This window comes from Nyctereutes procyonoides, unplaced genomic scaffold (assembly GCF_905146905.1).
Source record: "Nyctereutes procyonoides isolate TBG_1078 unplaced genomic scaffold, NYPRO_anot_genome, whole genome shotgun sequence".
NCBI classification, from domain to species: Eukaryota; Metazoa; Chordata; class Mammalia; order Carnivora; family Canidae; genus Nyctereutes; species Nyctereutes procyonoides.
This window is the reverse complement of record NW_026575140.1, coordinates 76,456,194-76,473,388: the sequence shown is the minus strand read 5'-3', so window position 1 is coordinate 76,473,388 and position 17,195 is coordinate 76,456,194. Positions and strand designations below refer to the sequence as shown.

Sequence of the window (17,195 nt, the reverse complement as noted above, 5' to 3'; positions counted from 1 at the left end):
ACCAGGTTGCCGACAATTTAGCGGGGCAAGGTAAGAACATGCACCACCCTCTGCAACCCAAGGCAGAGCACGTCCAGCCATGAGAGCCCTGGGAAGAGGGGTGGGTCTTCCCGATGAAACATCTAGTCTTCCCGGTGAAACATCTAGAGAAGGTTCCACAGGGGAGGGAGAATCCAAACTGGGCTCCAGAGGGTGATGGAACACAGATGGAACAGGTATGAATGGAAAGCATCACAGGCAGGGGAAAGGCAAGATCGAGTCCTCAGCGAGGAGGACCGTGTCCTCTTCAGGGGACAATGGATCCTCCATTCAGCTGGAGCACAAGTGTGTGCAGGGGTGGCTGAGAGGACAAATAGAAGAATTAGGGTCGGAGGGGTGCTGGAGCCCGGGACAAGGTGGATGTACAGCGTACATGCAAGTAGTGCAGCCCTGCACGTCGGGAGGGTTTGCAAGACTGGATGATTAAGAATATCAAATAATAAGACAGAGCATGTGGGGGTGAGGACAGACCCTCTCCTGATGTGAGATACTGGGTCCCGAGCCACAGTCTGACTCACGATGGAGTGCTGGGAGCTGGAAGAGACAGAGCTGGCCAGGCCCAACGGCAGGTGGGGTGCGGGGCGCACAGGGGAGGGGCCTGGGTGGATGATCCGAGGAGGGTGTCCTCACTCACACGGATGGTTTGGAAGGGAAGAGCATCTGGCAATGCTGAATTTGGGGTGCCGGTAGGCTGTCTAGGAGGAAACTCCTGGCCAAACGTTTAAACTGGGGAGTGAGGGCAAGAGGGGCAGGGCCTGGGGAGGGGGTCTCTGTGCAGAGGATATGTGAGGCCATCGCAGGAGAAGCACTGAGGAGAAACAGAAGAGGGACCGCAGACAGAAGACTGATCTACGCCGCAGGAAATGAAGAGCAGCCATGGAAGACGACAATGCAGAAGCAGCTAGAAAAGCTGAAAGTCAGGAAAATGTGGTCAGGACAGCCCAGGAGGGGGGAGGCTGGGGAAAAAGTGCACAGATGTTCCCACAGAGGGAGATGCAGGCTGTGCAGGGGTGCCTGGGCCAGGTGTTGCCGGCGACCCCTCCAAGGCAGGTGCCGTGGGGACAGCAGGACTCTGCAGGAACGGGGAGTGAACGTGGGGCACACGAGAGAGAAAGGACCAGAATTTTGAGAAGTTAGGAGAGAAAGGAGGATGGGCGGATGGCCTCTCCACCTGACTGCACCGGGCCATGCCTCTCCTCTGGCTTTAGTTCCCCATCTGCAAGGCACGGGGCTGGAGGATTTCCCCCGTGTCCACCAACACCATGATTTACTGATTTACTGCCCCAAACTGGGTGTGGGGCAGCAGGGCCTGGGTAAGGGGGTGTTGATGGTGTCTGTGGAGGGGAGGGACCAGGGTATATTTGCAGGCAGAGAGGAGGAATCCAGGGAGAAGGAGAGATTACCAAGGAAGAGAAGTGCTAGCTGGCGCAGCCAGGTGCCAGGGAGGAACGGAGGGAGACAGGGCCAAGGGGAGAGCGATGCTGGGAAGTGGGCCTGGAGGGCAAGTGGAGACGTGGACAGCCGTGCAGAGGAGGGAGGGGGCAGAGGGCCCGCAATCCGTGCTGGGCCCCAGAGGTGTGTTGGGGGCAGGACCGAAGGCTGGGTGAGCAGGAGGTTTTGACAGGAGTGCTCAGGGGATATGACAGGAGTGAGCAAAATATGAGCCCAGGGAGTGCCAAGGCCCCCTGACGTCGGGAGGCTGACTGGTAGCCAGGTAGCCGGGCACAGGGACTGCAAGGACAACTGGGCTTGGGACAGGCACGAGCTGGGAGGGCTGAGCATCATGCTGGAAGCTAAGAGATGGGAGTGCTGAAGTACTGGTTTGCTGAGCTCAGGCTGGGCTGGGGAGGACAGACAGACCAAGGGCATGAGGGGAGGGGATGGGAGGGACTTGTGGTGTGACGTGGGAGAGAAGAAGGCACAAGGCTGTGCGTCGGAGAGGGAGCCCTGCATCGGAGGCGACGTGGCTCTGCTTCATGACCAAGCTCACCGCCAAGTCAGTGAGATGGGCCGGGCTCCTGCCTTCACACATGCTGTCCCTGGATCAAGGGGTCCTCTCCGCCCAGGTGCTCTTCCTCCTCTTCTGCCACCTAGCCTAACTCACCTTTGTCCTTGGGGTCCCGGCACCTCCTCTGATGCCAACTCACTTCTCAGAACTCCCCCTGCGCTCACGGCCAGGGCCACACGTGGTCCAGTCACGCTCTAGGATGTGCTCCCCGGTAGGATGTAGGTGGGGCCTGCACAGGGTCTTCCCCTTCCTCAGGAGCCCCAGCTGGCTCTGGCTTTAGGCCCTCGTGGACTGAGTGAACAGCACTCAGACATGGCCTTAGGGACGGGGCTTGGCTGGGGGTTCCACCCCTGGATCGGCAACATCCCAGGATACCTTTAATTATCCCAAGGAGCATCATGAAATTCTTCTCCCCAGATACCCTCTACTCTCAAGTTAACTTAAAATTCACTGATGTGGGGAGTGCCGGGGCGGCTCAGTTGGTTAAGCATCTGCCTTCGGCTCAGGTCATGATTCCAGAGTCCTGGGATCAGACTCCCTGCTCAGTGAGGAGGCGCCTGCTTCTCTCTCTCTAATGAATAAATAAAATCTTTAAAAAAAATTCACTGATGTGTTCAAAGTAAACACACCAAAGGCCCATCTTGGAGGGAGGAGACAGGCGGGAAAGTCAAAATGTCAGCAAGTTTGGGGCTCAGCGGAACTCTGGAAGATGTGGGGACCGGGCATGCTGACCTAGAGCAGGAGCCCCTGTCCTGGCAGGAGGGCTGGGGGAACAGAAGGGGTAACACAGGCAAACAGTTTACTTTGGGGTCTGACACGGGGTAAGCGCTCGGGGAATGAGAGCTACGGCTAATTCTGTGCAAATACATCATGGATATGTCCCACGCGTCCCCCGACGGGAACATGGGACAACAGGGATACGTGCTGAGTTTTAAGGGATTAAGTCATGGGACGCCTGGGTGGCTCAGCGGTTGAGCGCCTCCCTTCAGCTCAGGGCGTGATCCTGGGGTCCCAGGATCGAGTCCCGCATCGGGCTCCCTGCAGGGAGCCTGCTTCTCCCTCTGCCTGTGTCTCTACCTTTCTCTCTGTGTCTCTCACAGATAAATAAATAAAATCTTAAAAAAAAAAGGGGGGGGATTAAGTCATTCAGGATTACCACCTGCCAAGGACAACCCACAAATAGTCCCCAGGGACTAAATTACGATAATCATTCCTGGTGCGAATTATTGACTCTTGGCCGCTGTCTCAAACACACACGCACGAGAAAAACTCTGTGTCTGAACTGCACTTAGCGTGTTATTAAATGTCACCTGACACAGAGGTGCCCTGCTGCCACCCTTCATATGTGTGTTCAACACACACACGCACACACAGAGTCAGGTTGCCTTTCCCAGTCTAGAAACACAGCCCTGCGATCTCAGCGTCCCGTGAGTCTGTGCCAAAGCTCTGAGCACTGTGTACAACCCAACAATGTCCCCCTGTCCCTCTCAAATGTTTGTTGGCTTTTAAGGGACATCCCCCTACCCTGCAGGGAGAAAACTTTATATTCAAATTCCAATCCCTGAGTTCCTACTTTGTGTCAGGAACCCCAACCTTTGAGGAGCCCTCATTCTAGAAGGGGAGGTAGAGTGGATACAACCACCTCTAACGGGAGAAAGTCCACGACAGGTGTGTGCAAAGTGCTAGAGATGGGGAGAAGGCAGGAGTCCTGTCAGGGAAGACTTCCTGGAAGAAGTGACATCTGAACAGAGCTTTGAAGGGTGCACAGACATTTCCAGTTGGAAATGGGAAGTGGGAGGAAGGGCATCCTGGGCTGAGGGAACAGCACGTACAGAGGCAGGGAATGGCATGATATGGTGAGGAAATGCTGGGCCATCCCATACCGCCAGACCCCAAGTCACACGGAGTGGAAGCAGGTACAGCAGGCCAGGCCTGATTATGAGGGGCAGTTCGGGGGCGGTGGGCCCTGGGTGGTCGACCTCCTTAGGAAGACCATGCTGACAAATGGGTAGGGAGTATGGGGCGTAGACTGAGCCATTGAGAAGAGAGCCTCTAAGGAGGTCAGGTCACACTCAGGTGAAAGAAGTAAATGGGCCCTCAGGTAGGGCATGGACTTTGGGGACAGACAGCAGGGGACAGACTCAAGAAATACTTCAGAGGTAGAAAGGGCCACAAGAGGGAGGTCCCAGCTGTCATGCTGTGTGCCGACCTCCTCAGCCAGGACCGCTGCTCACCACTGCCCAGCTCGGCCTCGCTCTACTACACCTCAGGGAGGGGCAGTGGTGACCCCACCACCCTCTGATCTTTCTGGCATTTCCACGTTGGTTCAGACAAACTAACGCTGCAGCTGAGAGGGGGAATGATCAAAATTCTGGGAGCTAGAACTGTCTCTTCCATCCTTCCCTCTGCCCAGAATATTCCCTCCCAGACGGCCACTTGGCTCCCTCCTCCTCCCATCAGGTCTCTGCTCCGGATTTCCCTGGCTCAGTGGGATCCCCACGGACGCCGGCGCTACGCCGCGCTCTCAGCACCCTGACTCCCCACTCCAGCACTGTCTATTCCTGGGCACCTACAAAAGTGCCCAGCATACAGCAGCGCCCCCCAAATATTCACTGAATAAATGGATGAAAATATTCGCTGACTCCGTTTCCTACTGCATGAAGGGAAAACTCAACAGAGGGGCATTCAAGTCTTTAAGTGCTAGGGACCCGGTCTACTTGTCTGGCCTCATCCTCTTCTCTCTCTACCAAGGCTTATTTCCTGGAGAACCTGCCTTTTTCAGCACTTGCTAAACACCCAACAATGCTGCCCTTCGTTCACTTCTCCCTCCCCATCTCTCCCTGGCTCTTGGAGCCCATCCTCAGTGTCCCTTCTTCTCTGGGCCCTTCCTGGTGGGATGGGACCTCTCCCTCCTTCAGCCTGCAAAGTGCTAGAGGCATGAGCCTCTTTCCTGGCTTTTATTTCACTGCCCACAGTAGATCAAGAATTCTAAGCTAGTCTTCCTGTGCCCTAGGAGCTCCTGAAGGTAGTGATGGAGGTCCCTGAGCTCTTTCATTATCTCAAAAAGCCTAAAGAAACAGACACATTTGCAGACCTCACGCGTTTAGCAATGATAAGGCTGAGCAGACTAACTGGTACATCCAGTCTCTGCTTTGGGCTGGAATTATATCAGCATGGCAACACTGGTTATCTCCTGCTGATAAGACACGGTGCCAGGCAGGGAAATATGCTTTTGATTTGTTAAAAGGGGAGAGTGAGGGGTGAGGAAGAAACTAATTATCATTTAATATATGTAGTTGGTTTAACTGACAAGTCTTTTAAAACATGAGGTCTTCACAGGGGAAGAAGACAATGACCTTGGCCATAAATGCACTTGACCCAGACCGTCTACTAAATTATAACCTCTTTGAGGCTAGAGACCAAGTCTTGCTCATCCATGTGTCTCCAGGAATGAGCACAGTGCCTGACCCGTGGGGAGAAGGGCTTGGTAATTGTCGAAGAGAATGGAATCAAATAAAAAAAAAAAGGCAGATGGTCCCTGGCTCTATAGATTGAGAACTTTCTTTTGGCCATCTGGAAATGAAGAAACAGGCCATAAAAACCCACTGCAATTTGGTTATCTACTTGCAGGGGCGCGTTTTATGCACAGTAGACACCAAGGAAGGTAGGCTGTCGTGAAAGCAAAGGGGCCACCCTGATGGACAGGACCGAGCCTTCCCGGGGGGGCTACTCCCACCTATGTCAGAAGGCCCCCTTCCCTGGGCCATGCACAGCCACCCGGGCTGTCAGGGTGCCCCTGGAAGAGGCATCCACAAACGGTGGTGTCTCTCCGCACCATCCCTCTTTCCCAGCTGCTCTGGAACTCATCAAATATCATTTCCATATGAAGCAGCAACTTGCGTTTAATTACACTGTCATAAATTGGCCTCGATGCTGCCATCAGAGCTCCCATCTCACGTTCCCTGGGAAGCCTGGGAATGCCTGGAGCTGGAGAAGGCACCCCGGGGAGCTGCAGCTGGGAGGCCCGGGACCACCCTGCTTACCAGGATGGTGGTGACAACTAGAGTGGTGTTGAAGAGGCTGTCGGAGATGTTGGAGGCGTAGAGGCGGCTGTCCATGCTGAGGCCGTCCGCCACGTGCCACTGGCCGATCTGAGAAGACAAATGAGAGAGGGGCTGGGAAGAAATGGGGGAACACAGGCGGCTGGGGAGAGGGTGCTGAGGTCATGTGCAGTCCTCCAGGGTCGGAAGGAGCTGAGAGGCCAGTCCCCTGCCAGGTCATCTGGAAGCCAAAGAAGGAGGCAGAGATATGGAGTTTCCCTGGATGAGGGTAGGGTTACTGTTCCACAGGGTTGAGGGGGTCAAGGAAGGTGGGAGGGGGCTGCTGAGAAAGGAAGGAAAGATGGGGTAAAGACCCAGGAGAAGAGGAAAGTAGAAAAACAAATCAGGAACGGAATGCAGTTTGGGGACGTTCGCTCACACAGAAGGGAATGGAACATGTGGAATCACATCACCTTGCGGCAAGAATGAGCCCCCAAACCCTTTTGCTTCAGCCTGCTTTCAGTAATTCCAGTTCCCTAAATAAGAATCAGAACTTGGCCCTTCGGTGAATGGTGCTGAGTGGTCCAATGAGTGAAGGAACCGGAAGAGGGAAGACCCGGGTTCTCGTCCTGGTTGATTCGCTTGCTAGCCGTGAGAACCTAGGCACGTTACTTAAATATTTCTGAGTCTCAGTTTCCCCATCTATCAGTGGGGTTGGTAATGGTTTGCCCTGCCTTCTTCTCAGAGCCAATCAAGATCCTGGACACATCATTCTGACGCTAGATTATTCAGCCAGGCCCAGGAGCACTGATCTCAAAGGCGTAACCTCCGAAAAGTTCCTGACCCTCTCTGAGCGTGTCTCCTCATCCCTAAGAGGAGAATAATAACAGAAACGTACTGGGTCATTGTGACAATGTATTTTACCTGCCACTATTTTCCTTCCTCTTCCCCACTGCCTTCACTTCAAGGGGGGGAAACAAATGCACAACTGACTCAGTTCTCCATTCTAGAAAGTCGCCTACACCTATCCTCAACATTATTGGGTTTTTAGATGGTTTGTGTTCTCAAAGGAACCCTTTTTATAAATACGTGTGTGTGTGTGTGATACCAATATATTTCTACTAGCTGGAACCCCTGGCAAATCATTTGTGTTGCTGAGTGTTGGGGGTGGGCAACCAGGAGATATGGCTGACAGCTGGCTGGAAACCCAATGAAATGCACACATTCACTTGTGTGCACCCAGCGGCAGCTTCCCTGGAAAACCCTCACAAGTTCCGTGGATGCCACGTGGCTCTGTACTCACCAGAGCTGGGCTCTGGGTTCCTCCTGTGGAAAATCAAACAAACATGAAGACATATCTCACCCTTGGGCCCAACCCCCACACCGTAGGGCCAGAGGGTTGGGGGTCTTGAGGAGCAGTAACCATCTCTCTGACATCATGGTCTTGATGCCAAGCTAGGTCTGATGGTCTCACAGGTGAGGCTTTCATCACCCCAAGGGGAGATGACCCAAAACTCCCCTCCACTGCCTCTAGGAGGATGCCACTTGGGAGAGGGGTGGGCAGCTTTTTCTACTTCTGCAAGGGCAGAAGGGTCCTGGATCTACGCACATTCGTTTCTAGTTTACAACCAGAGTTTTGAGCAGATCCACATGGGAGGCCCCATTTGACAGATTAAACTGATGCTGAGATAAGAGTCTCTCCACCTTGTCCTAGGGTCACCTCACCCATCGGCTGAGAGGCCTGAGATTTAGTCCCAGATGTAACTTTCCAAGCAAGCTTTCATGGCCATCCTGTCTGGCTCTTCCAACGTCCTACCGCACATTTTCGTTTGCCTGCCTTCCCCACCAGCCTGCGTGGGGCTGGCCGGTTTGCTCACACCCAGCATCTTGCTTGGGGGCTGGTACTTGGAAGCAAGGGGAGCCAGCATTTCATATCAGCAGATTGCTGCTGCTGATGGAGTGTGGGCAGAAGGCAATGAGCCTCCTCTGGCTCTCTGGAGCACCTCCTGCCTCTCAAAGGGACCAGCTGGAGCTCCCCCTCTGCCCCTCTCTACAAGGGAGATGGGTGGGGAGGACGAGGGAGGAGCTGCTAGGTTTCCAAAATGAAAGGGGAAAGGTAGTGGCTGGACACCTACTGTGCTCGATGTGTTCTATCAACTCTTTGAACTCTCCCCCCAACTTTGCGGAGAGTGCCAGCATTTTGGTTTATGAGGAAACCAAGGCTCAGACAGATTTAGCAGCTTGCCTAAGGTCACCTCTCTAGTAGTGGTGCCCGGGCTTGAGCCCAGAGCTGTGTGACTCCTCAAAGCGAGACTTTCCTGTCTCTGCTGCTGTCTCTTGGGTGGGGATGCCAACATGTGTTCCATGAAAGCAGGCCTGGTGAAGCAGAGAAGGAGCCTCGGCCATCCAGCAAGAATCCAGGACAGAGCAGCTCTCTCCTGGGTTTTGAGATTCCACAGAGTCAAATGAAATGACTGTTCTCTTGAAGGCTCCTTTCCCTGTCTTCAAAATGGCTAGAGTTAGCTCCCAGTGGCCTCTTAGGATGGGAAGGGCCAGATTTGGACAGAAGGACATCAAGAACAATTAGGCTGGACGTCAGCATCTGCACGTCTGACACAAGGACTGAACTTCTTTAGAGTCCTACCTGTCACCTAAAATGTGAACTCGACACCGAAAGGGCCAATAAGACCTCAGCTCTCCCCACCCCTACCTACTTTCCCACCTCTGCTGTTCTCAGGGGGCCTAATCTTCACTAACCACCTGCCCCAGCCCCAGCCCTCCTGATCTTAACTCAAGCCATCAGATAGGCTCCCACGAAAGCCAGGGAGAGAAATGATTTACCCAGAGCCAGAACTGACGGCCTGAGCCATGCTCCCCACCCCCACCCTCCACCTCTGGGGACACAGCAAAAAGACTAATCAGCCCCTCAGCTCTAGTCAGGAAATGAATCTCCCACCCACCCTCCCATTAGCCCCCAAGAAATTAATAAACTCATCAGATGCAACAAAGCGGCTTGGCAGCTATCACCCAGCGCAATCTAATTGCAGAAAGGCGGTGGGAGGGAAAGCGAGAGACAGAGCCAGGAGCCCTGGGATACAGGCTAATTGCCCCACCCACTGGGCACCTTCCATGCCACACACATGCCAGGGGTGGGCAGGAGACGCAGCTCTCATCGCTGACAATCTGTGGCTCTGCCTCCAGCCAGATTCCCTTGCTCCACCCCGCTGACACCTGCCCCCCGAACCTCCTGCAGGAACAGCTGTTTTGTCAGCCTCTTTCCACATGCCCACATGTGCCCGCCTGATTATGTGCAAATGATGTCTTTCCATGGCCCTCTCTCTGTACTTTCTGTTTCTCCCACTTGCTCTGCCTTTGCATCATGTCCATGGACTTGGACGACACTTGTTAGAGCCTCTGCCATACCTTAATGCAGGTAAGAAAAAGGCACCTTCCCCCTGGCTGATGTGGCCATGCAGGTGCACAGCTGGGCAAGTTGGATTCCAACCTCTACTCGCCCTTGACCTTTGTGCCATCTGCACCGTGAATGCGGTGGCCCCAGAGTGGGAGGAGCCGAGTTTAGTGTGGCTTCTCTACTGATGGAGCTGTGTGACCCTGGGTAAGTTGCTCAAGCCCTCTGAGCCTCTGTTTCCTCCATCTGTAAAATGGGGTGAAAATGGTGATTATTACCTCACAGACTCTTCAAGAAGACTAAAAGAGATGGTACATGTGCAAGCACCATGCAAGCACTCATTAATTTTTAATGCCATGGTCTGAGACAGAAGGTGGGAATCCCCTCCGCATCCTACAGAGGGCTTCGCACTGTAGACTTTAGTTTATTAGGCAGAGGAGACCAAGAGTCTCAAAGTCTGCTTCCGGGACCAGCAGTACTGGGGGCAGAAGTACAAATTCTTAGGCCCCCCTCCAGATTGACTAAATCAGAAATTCTTGCAGTAGGGCCCAGCGATGTGTGTGCGGCAAGCCCACCAGGTGATTCTGATGCAGGATGAACCAAAGCACAGCAGAAAGACCAACTCCGATGACAGACTTGATCACGGGAAAAGATATAGAGGTTCATAGTGATTAGATAATGAGCCAGGAAATGTTTAAAAACTGGCTTTGCAGGAAAAAAGGCTCTGAATTTATAGTGTTTGCCAATGTCCATGGTGTAAACATACCCGCTCAGGTTGATTGCAGGCTACCGATGTGATGCCACTGAACAGAGACGGGGAGGATGTGTATAGTGGCCCTCACTGGCTGGGGCAAGCTGGCTCCAGCAGGCCATCAGCACCCACCTGCCCGCACAGTCTCTGTGCCGGACGCTCGAAGGGTGTGCATACAAAGTGAAGTCCACATACGCTCATAATCAACCCAAGTCACAGAGCTGGTAAGTGGAAAAAACAGGATTCAAGACAAGGTCAACGTGCCCCTTCACTGAGATCATAATATTTAAAATGAATGTGTACCTCTTCTCACAACCGATCCTGGCGCCCCTAGGAGAAACGTCTCGTGATCAGAGTGCTTAGTCAAATATGAACATCTCTGTACATAAATGATACGGGATGTGTTTGCATGGAAAGTATCATTCATCCAACATTCCTAAAGGACACAGGATTTATGTTAATGTGTGGCCATATGAATTAATAATAATCTTGCTCCTTAAGCACTAAAAATCTGGAGAGTTAATTATTTATTTGAAAGCATTGTTCCCAAAAAATTCTTCCAAAGAGATTTACACTTTCCACTGTCCTCTTACACCGAGTGAGAGTCTTGACCTTACCACGGTGTCACCGTTATGAAGGCAGTTATCACACTGTGCTGTGATATAATGCTGCTCTGGCTTACTGAAATGTGGGTGCCCACTTGCCTTCACTTCTGCGCTTTGATAAGTTAATGCATCTACTTCTCAGAGTGTCTCTTCTCCTTGTGAACCGTCACTTGGTACCGCAGTCAGGATATCTGTGTTTAACCCCTGGGCCAGCAACCAAGTGACCGAGCTCGAAAGAATGGCTGAAGGAGAGCACAGATAAGGCCAGATGGGATGTGGGGGCTCTGGTGAATAGATTCTGTGGCATCGATACAGACGACCCAGAGTCCTTTGGAAAGGCCACTGCTGTCCAAGTGAAGGTGTGTTCTGAGACCTGCATTTAGTCTGTGTGTGATCGTGGGTCAGAGTAAGCAAGCTGGTCACGCCCTCAGCAAGAGGCCACAGGGAGCGCTTGTTCAGGGCCAGGACCCCAGGGCTCCCCTGCCGCTTCCTGTAAGAGCTGGCGGCGTGTCACGTGGAGTCTGGAGTCCTACGTTAGCATCCGGCACTGTGGCCACTGTGGTCATTGAGCTTCCCCAAGTCTCCCCTTCCCTCACCTCTACTCAAGTCCTCGTTTCCACCCAGCCTCCCCTGGGCCAGGTTACACTCCAGCCCACCCAGCAGCCGGCAGTCATCTCTACAAAATCTCAAATATGATCACCCAGACCCTGCTTAAAACCCTTCCCTTCTTCCCATTTGGGTTTAAGGATAGAGATCCTTTACATGGCCTACCAGGCCCCGTAGGGTGGGCCTCTACACACGCCGCAGGCCCATCTCACTATATTCTCCAGCTTTATCTGTGCGCCAGTCACGTCTCCACACTCAAGCGCAACAAGTCCCTTCTTGCCAGGGTCTGCGTGCATGTCATCCCCCCTCTGGAACTTTCTTTGCTGCATACCCACACTCCTCCCCAGCCTTCTTTCAGCTCTTCAGAGGTGGTCTATTTCAGGAAAGAAAGTTGTATTAGAACACAGCCACACCTGTTCACTTACGGACTATCCAGGACTATATTCATCTACAAGGATAGAGCTGCAAAGTCTGACTATTTACCATCTGGATCTTTACAGAAGCTTTCTAAACCCTCGTCTAGGTCATCCCAGCTAATGCTTTCAGGCTATATTTCAAAAGTCACTGCTTCTAGGAGGCTTTCCCTTTTTCTCTCAAAGTCAAACTTCTCCCCAAACCTTTTCAGCATGTTTGTCTCAGGCTATAATTACACACTCAGCAACAAGACCATTGCTTGCCGCTTGTCTTTCTCGCTATGCCACCAAGGAAGAGCCCTCTGCTGTCACCTGAGGACATCTGTCCTACCCGGAGCAGCTACTCGTGCCCCTCCCTCATAGCCCTCTTAGTCCTGCGTGGAGTCACTCAGGGCTGTCATTCTGCCCATTTGTTCTCTCCCAAGTAGGTAAAAAGGGATTTATTTTTAAAGCCCTGAGGGATTTCCTCACATCCTTGCCTGTATCTGTGGGTGTGCACTCTGTAACATTTAATATTTTATGTACATTTAGATGATTGTTCTTTGCACTCGGCACTGCCGGGATCTAGCTTCTAGAGAAGCTGACATTACTCCAAGGCCAGGCAAGCCCTTCTGCTCCAGAGCCAGAGTTTGCAAACATTTATTGATCACCTTTGCAAGCTGGGCACTCAGCCATTGGTTTGCTTACATAAATTTCCCTGATTCTGCGTAACAACCCTGTTATTTTTGCCACCTGAGAGATATAGACACTTCAGACAACGGTAATAATGCTTAATATAGGCACTTTATATACAAGTTATTATTGAATGACTGAACAAATTAATGAAAGAATAAAAGAAATTGAGACTCAGAGATCTCGGGCAACTTGCTGTGGTATTTTCTAGGTTAAACTTAGGTTTGAATCCATGTTCTACTTACTATTATACTGTTGGAGCAGGTGTAGGCTCTCTTGATCTTAGGGCTTGGGCCTTCCCACATACCTCTCTGATCACTATAAACTTGTTCTTTGGAGAATACAAATGTGAGGAGAGTCTCCTAAAATACCCCACAAAAGCGATCCAAGCCAAGGTGCAAGGAGGTTGCTTAGAGGCCTGACACAAGGGGATGCAGGGTTGGGGGGTACACCAGAAGATACAATGTCTTTCCTCTTCTGCCGTGTGATTTGGGCAAGTTGCTTAACTGCCCTAAATCTTTCTCATCTATAAAATGGAAATAAATGAACCCACTTGCCCATAGCACAGCACTGCTGTTGATAATCAACTGAGATCATGTTATGATGGCTTCTGATGAGCCCAAAGGAGCCATGGGAAGGGAAGATAATAGTCCCATATTGTCTGTCTGGTGGAAATGCAGTTGACCAAAAGTCAGGAGATCTGATGTCAAGTTCCATCATGCCCTTGCCGTGTGCCTTGGGAGGTCAATTTTGCTACTATAAGATAAGGGTGGTCTTCCTTCCCTTCTCTAGTGACTGGGATGATCTGAGGCAATCACAGATGTGACAAAAGTTTAAAGACCTATCCAAATGCAAGCTCTTTTTTTTAAGTTCCAGATCCTTGTTCTCTGGGACCATCCAAAGTTGAACACACCATAACCAGTGATTCATTATTTTTGACCTCAGGGGTCAGGGTTTGAAGTTGAAATTCTCATTAAGAAGGATGCATATGATAATATATTAGCATCTTCTTGTGTGCACAGAACTGAGTTTGACCTACAGGCAGAAAAAAAAAAGTCAGGTGTGAGGCACTTATGACTAGGGACCTTCGGAATTAATGGAAATTGAGTTATAGTTTCAGATTCCACAGTACAGGGCTGTACTTGACTGAAGGTCAGTTAAAAGGCATGGAACGTAAGCTCCTACAGTAAACACCCCTGGCATGAAGGAAATAAACATTTATTGAATTTAAACTTAATATCTCCAATCATAAAAGTTTATTTTACATGGGAGACTGGTCACGAGTAAGGACTCAGTTGAGTGCCTGAGGGGGTGATCCGGGGCACACAGGGCATTGCTGAAGACCTCATTCTCTTTGCCAAAATATTCTTCCAACAAAATATATGCTTACATGCAGAATGCTGTGAAAATTCAGGATCAAACAACAACAATGGCAAATGGCAAAAATAAGAGATCAGAAACAAGTCCTGGAAAAACTGGGAAGACCTCCTATCAAAGGAACGTCTCTGCCTGGGCTTATTAAGCCACAACCCAGTTGGTCTAAGGCAATGTTTTGGTTCAATTGTGGCTGCTCCCCATTAGTGGGTTCTGAAATCAATGTAGTAGGTGAATATCTATACACTAAAACTGAAACCTAAATCCAGACTAGGTCAGGGTGTACTGCACATGGCCAGGTGACCACTGTTTCAGAAGTTTTGGTTTCATTTATGTAGAGGCAGGTGTCAGTGTGTGTCTGGAATTGCAACCATGTGCAAGTCATGCTCCAAAAGTATCAAAGTGTCTGCTGGTGCAAGAGATGTGGACACCTTGTCTGTTCACTATAATCAGTCCCTAGTAGAGCTCCTGGAACACAGTTGATGCTCAATAAATACATTTTTTGGCCTCAATAAGCTCCTAGTCCTCATCACGTAGAACTTGAGGACTAACTATAAAAAAATTATACAAGCTAACACTTTTGAACGTTTACTGCATGACACTGGACTAAATGCTTTATGCTCGTCATCTTAGTTAATCTTCCTACCTCCACTACTAGGGAGGTACCACTATCATCCCCATTTGACAGACTTGAAAACTGAGACTCAAGAAGGGTAAGCTTCTAGCCCAAAGTTCCACAGTGAGTGCAGATTCAAATCCAGGCAGGTACACCACCCCCAAGATATTAATTCTCCTGGGCTATGGATGTGTAAATGCCTAGTAAACATGTGGATTGTAATTCTTCATCCATTGGTATTTGTCACCAGGTTCCTGTCTGAGAGTCCACATCCCTGAAGTCAGCCTCTGCTTTTCCCCGTCTTTGATTGTGACTTCTGTACTTAGGAAATATTTATTTATTTACTTATTTGCTTATTTATTTTAAAGACTTATGTATTGATTTTAGAGAAAGCATGAGCAGGAGGGTCAGAAGGAGTGAGGAAGAGAGAATCTCAAGCAGACTCCACACTGAGCACGGAGCACGATGTGGGGCTCAATCCCAGAGCCTCCAGATCATGACCTGAGCCGAAACCAAGAGTTGGATGCTTAACTGACTGCACCAGAAGAGGATATTTAAATAAAGTTTGAAGAAGAGAACAGTGGGGAAAAGTGGAAAAAGTAAAGAAAGCTTCAGGAATTCCAGCTTCCCAATCTGGCTTGACCATCCACCAACTCTGGTCTCAGAGTTGCACACCAGACCACCAGCTCTGGGAGGCCCTTGCTTGGGTGGGACACACTCCCCCACCACGTGGGGGATGCCCACCCCCTCTGACTCAGTTAAGTCCCCATCACAATGACTCAGGCAGAGGGCCCTAGACTTCTCCTTTGTGGCATACATCACACTTGTACTCATATAATTCTTTCAGTTATTATTTGTTTCAAACCCGTCTTCCCCACTAGACAGTACACTCATGAATGATGAGGCTCTGTCTTCTCCCTTTCATATCCCTAAGGCCTAGCACAGAATCAGTGCTTAAACAGTTGGTGATTGCATTAGTAAATTCCCCTATGTAGCCCCAGGTCCCAGGACACTGCCTGGCATATAATGTATAACGGGTGCTCGATAAATATCTGCCTAATTACCTTATGAAATTCCTTTGGGCAAATCACTTCTGTTTTAGTCTTCAGTAATCTCACCTATAGAAGAAGGGTGTCATCTAGTCCTCACCAGCTCTAAACTGAATTCCTAAAAATGCTGGGTGTGTTTATAATGTGATATCATTTTTCCAAGTGCCTTGGGGGCAAAGTGAGGGAGAGACAGGCCCAAGCAGGACAACACAGAAGCCCTGGGAAGCTCAGCTACACAGGCAGGAAAATAAAGCACCATGAAGGTAGCCACCAAGAAGGGGGTATGAGGAAGGGCCCTCTCCGTCCTGCCATGAAATAGCTCTCTATGGTAGAGGCCTGGCATTCCCCCAGTGGAGCCTGGTCTTGGAGCTGAGACACTGTGTTTCATTAACATGAAAATAAACTGGCAGTGTCCATGGTGGACACCAGTGGCCAAGGGATGGCTGGTTTGATGTGAAGGAAGAGGGTACTCTTCTACTCAGACCACACCTGAGATGCCGCATGTTGTTTCAAGCGCTGCTCTTTAAATGAAGCACAAAGGTAACAAGCGTATTCCAAGGAGACTGACCAGGAAGGTAAAGAGACTGAAATCATACTATATAAGGAAGAAGGAAAGGCAGCCACCAGAACGATAGACCCAAGAAACAGAAATAAAGACAAAAGAAAGAATTTTGCCCAATAGATAGCAAACCTTGCTCACAATGAGAGCTTTCTACTTCCTATGGGTAGTGGGTTCCTCGACACAGGAGGCCTTCAGGCACAGACTCTACTTCATGCAAATACATTTGCAAGACTCCAAACATCTGATGAGAGCACTGCTCTACGGGACCTTTATTATTCCTTACGGCCCTAGGATTGTAGGGTCTAGATTTCACTTCTGTATCAGGGGAACCAGGAGGAAGGCCAGGGCATCAAGGAGTAGATGAGGCCCGTGGACATTATAAGAAAACAAGAGAGTCGGAGTATGGGGCAGTGAATGCAGAGAGAACAGGCCATGGCAGGACAAGGTGAGCAACTCCTAAGCACACTGGTCCCTGGTCTTCTCTCCTCGCTGAATCTCATTACAGTCATTTCTCATTATTTGCAGTAATTATGTTCAATAAACTTGCCACAAATACTGAATTAGAGGATACCAAGCTGCTGCTCCTAGGGGATAGGATTAGGTTTCTAGGAGCTTCTGTTACACACCCTTTTCATCAACCGATCAACACACAACCTCGTTTTGTGTGTGTTTCTGCTTCATGACACCTCACATAATAGATATTGTCGATTCATTAATATCGAACAATAGACTGTAATTCATGCCTGAATGATGCTTTCTGAACACCTGTAGTTTTGTCCGTAAGGCCCATCACAGCTCTCTTGCACTGAGGTCCATGACACAGCACATCAGTGCTCAGGTCCGGGGTCATTTTAAACAGCAAAGTCACCAAGCAAAAACACACCGGTATGAAAGGCATGACACCATGTAGACCACAAAAAAGGACACATGTTTACAGTCTGAGGGCTGGAAGAAGGCAGAGGCTGCCCTTTCCAGGTCAGCTGGGACCCTGCCCATCCACTGACTCCCATTTTTCACTCTTCTGTGCACCTCCTAAGCAGCACCATGAGTA

The 17,195-nt window shown here is 50.4% G+C and overlaps 1 protein-coding gene across 2 annotated transcripts in view; it reads right to left on the bottom strand.

The window, feature by feature from the left end:
• Positions 1-17,195, bottom strand: part of GRIK4 (glutamate ionotropic receptor kainate type subunit 4) — a 421,461-nt gene that overhangs the window by 75,521 nt on the left and 328,745 nt on the right. For both annotated transcript variants that reach the window (XM_055306214.1, XM_055306215.1), the window contains one exon: positions 6,091-6,198. In XM_055306214.1, the coding sequence (XP_055162189.1) occupies positions 6,091-6,198 (108 nt within the window). The remainder of the gene's footprint in view (positions 1-6,090; positions 6,199-17,195) is intronic.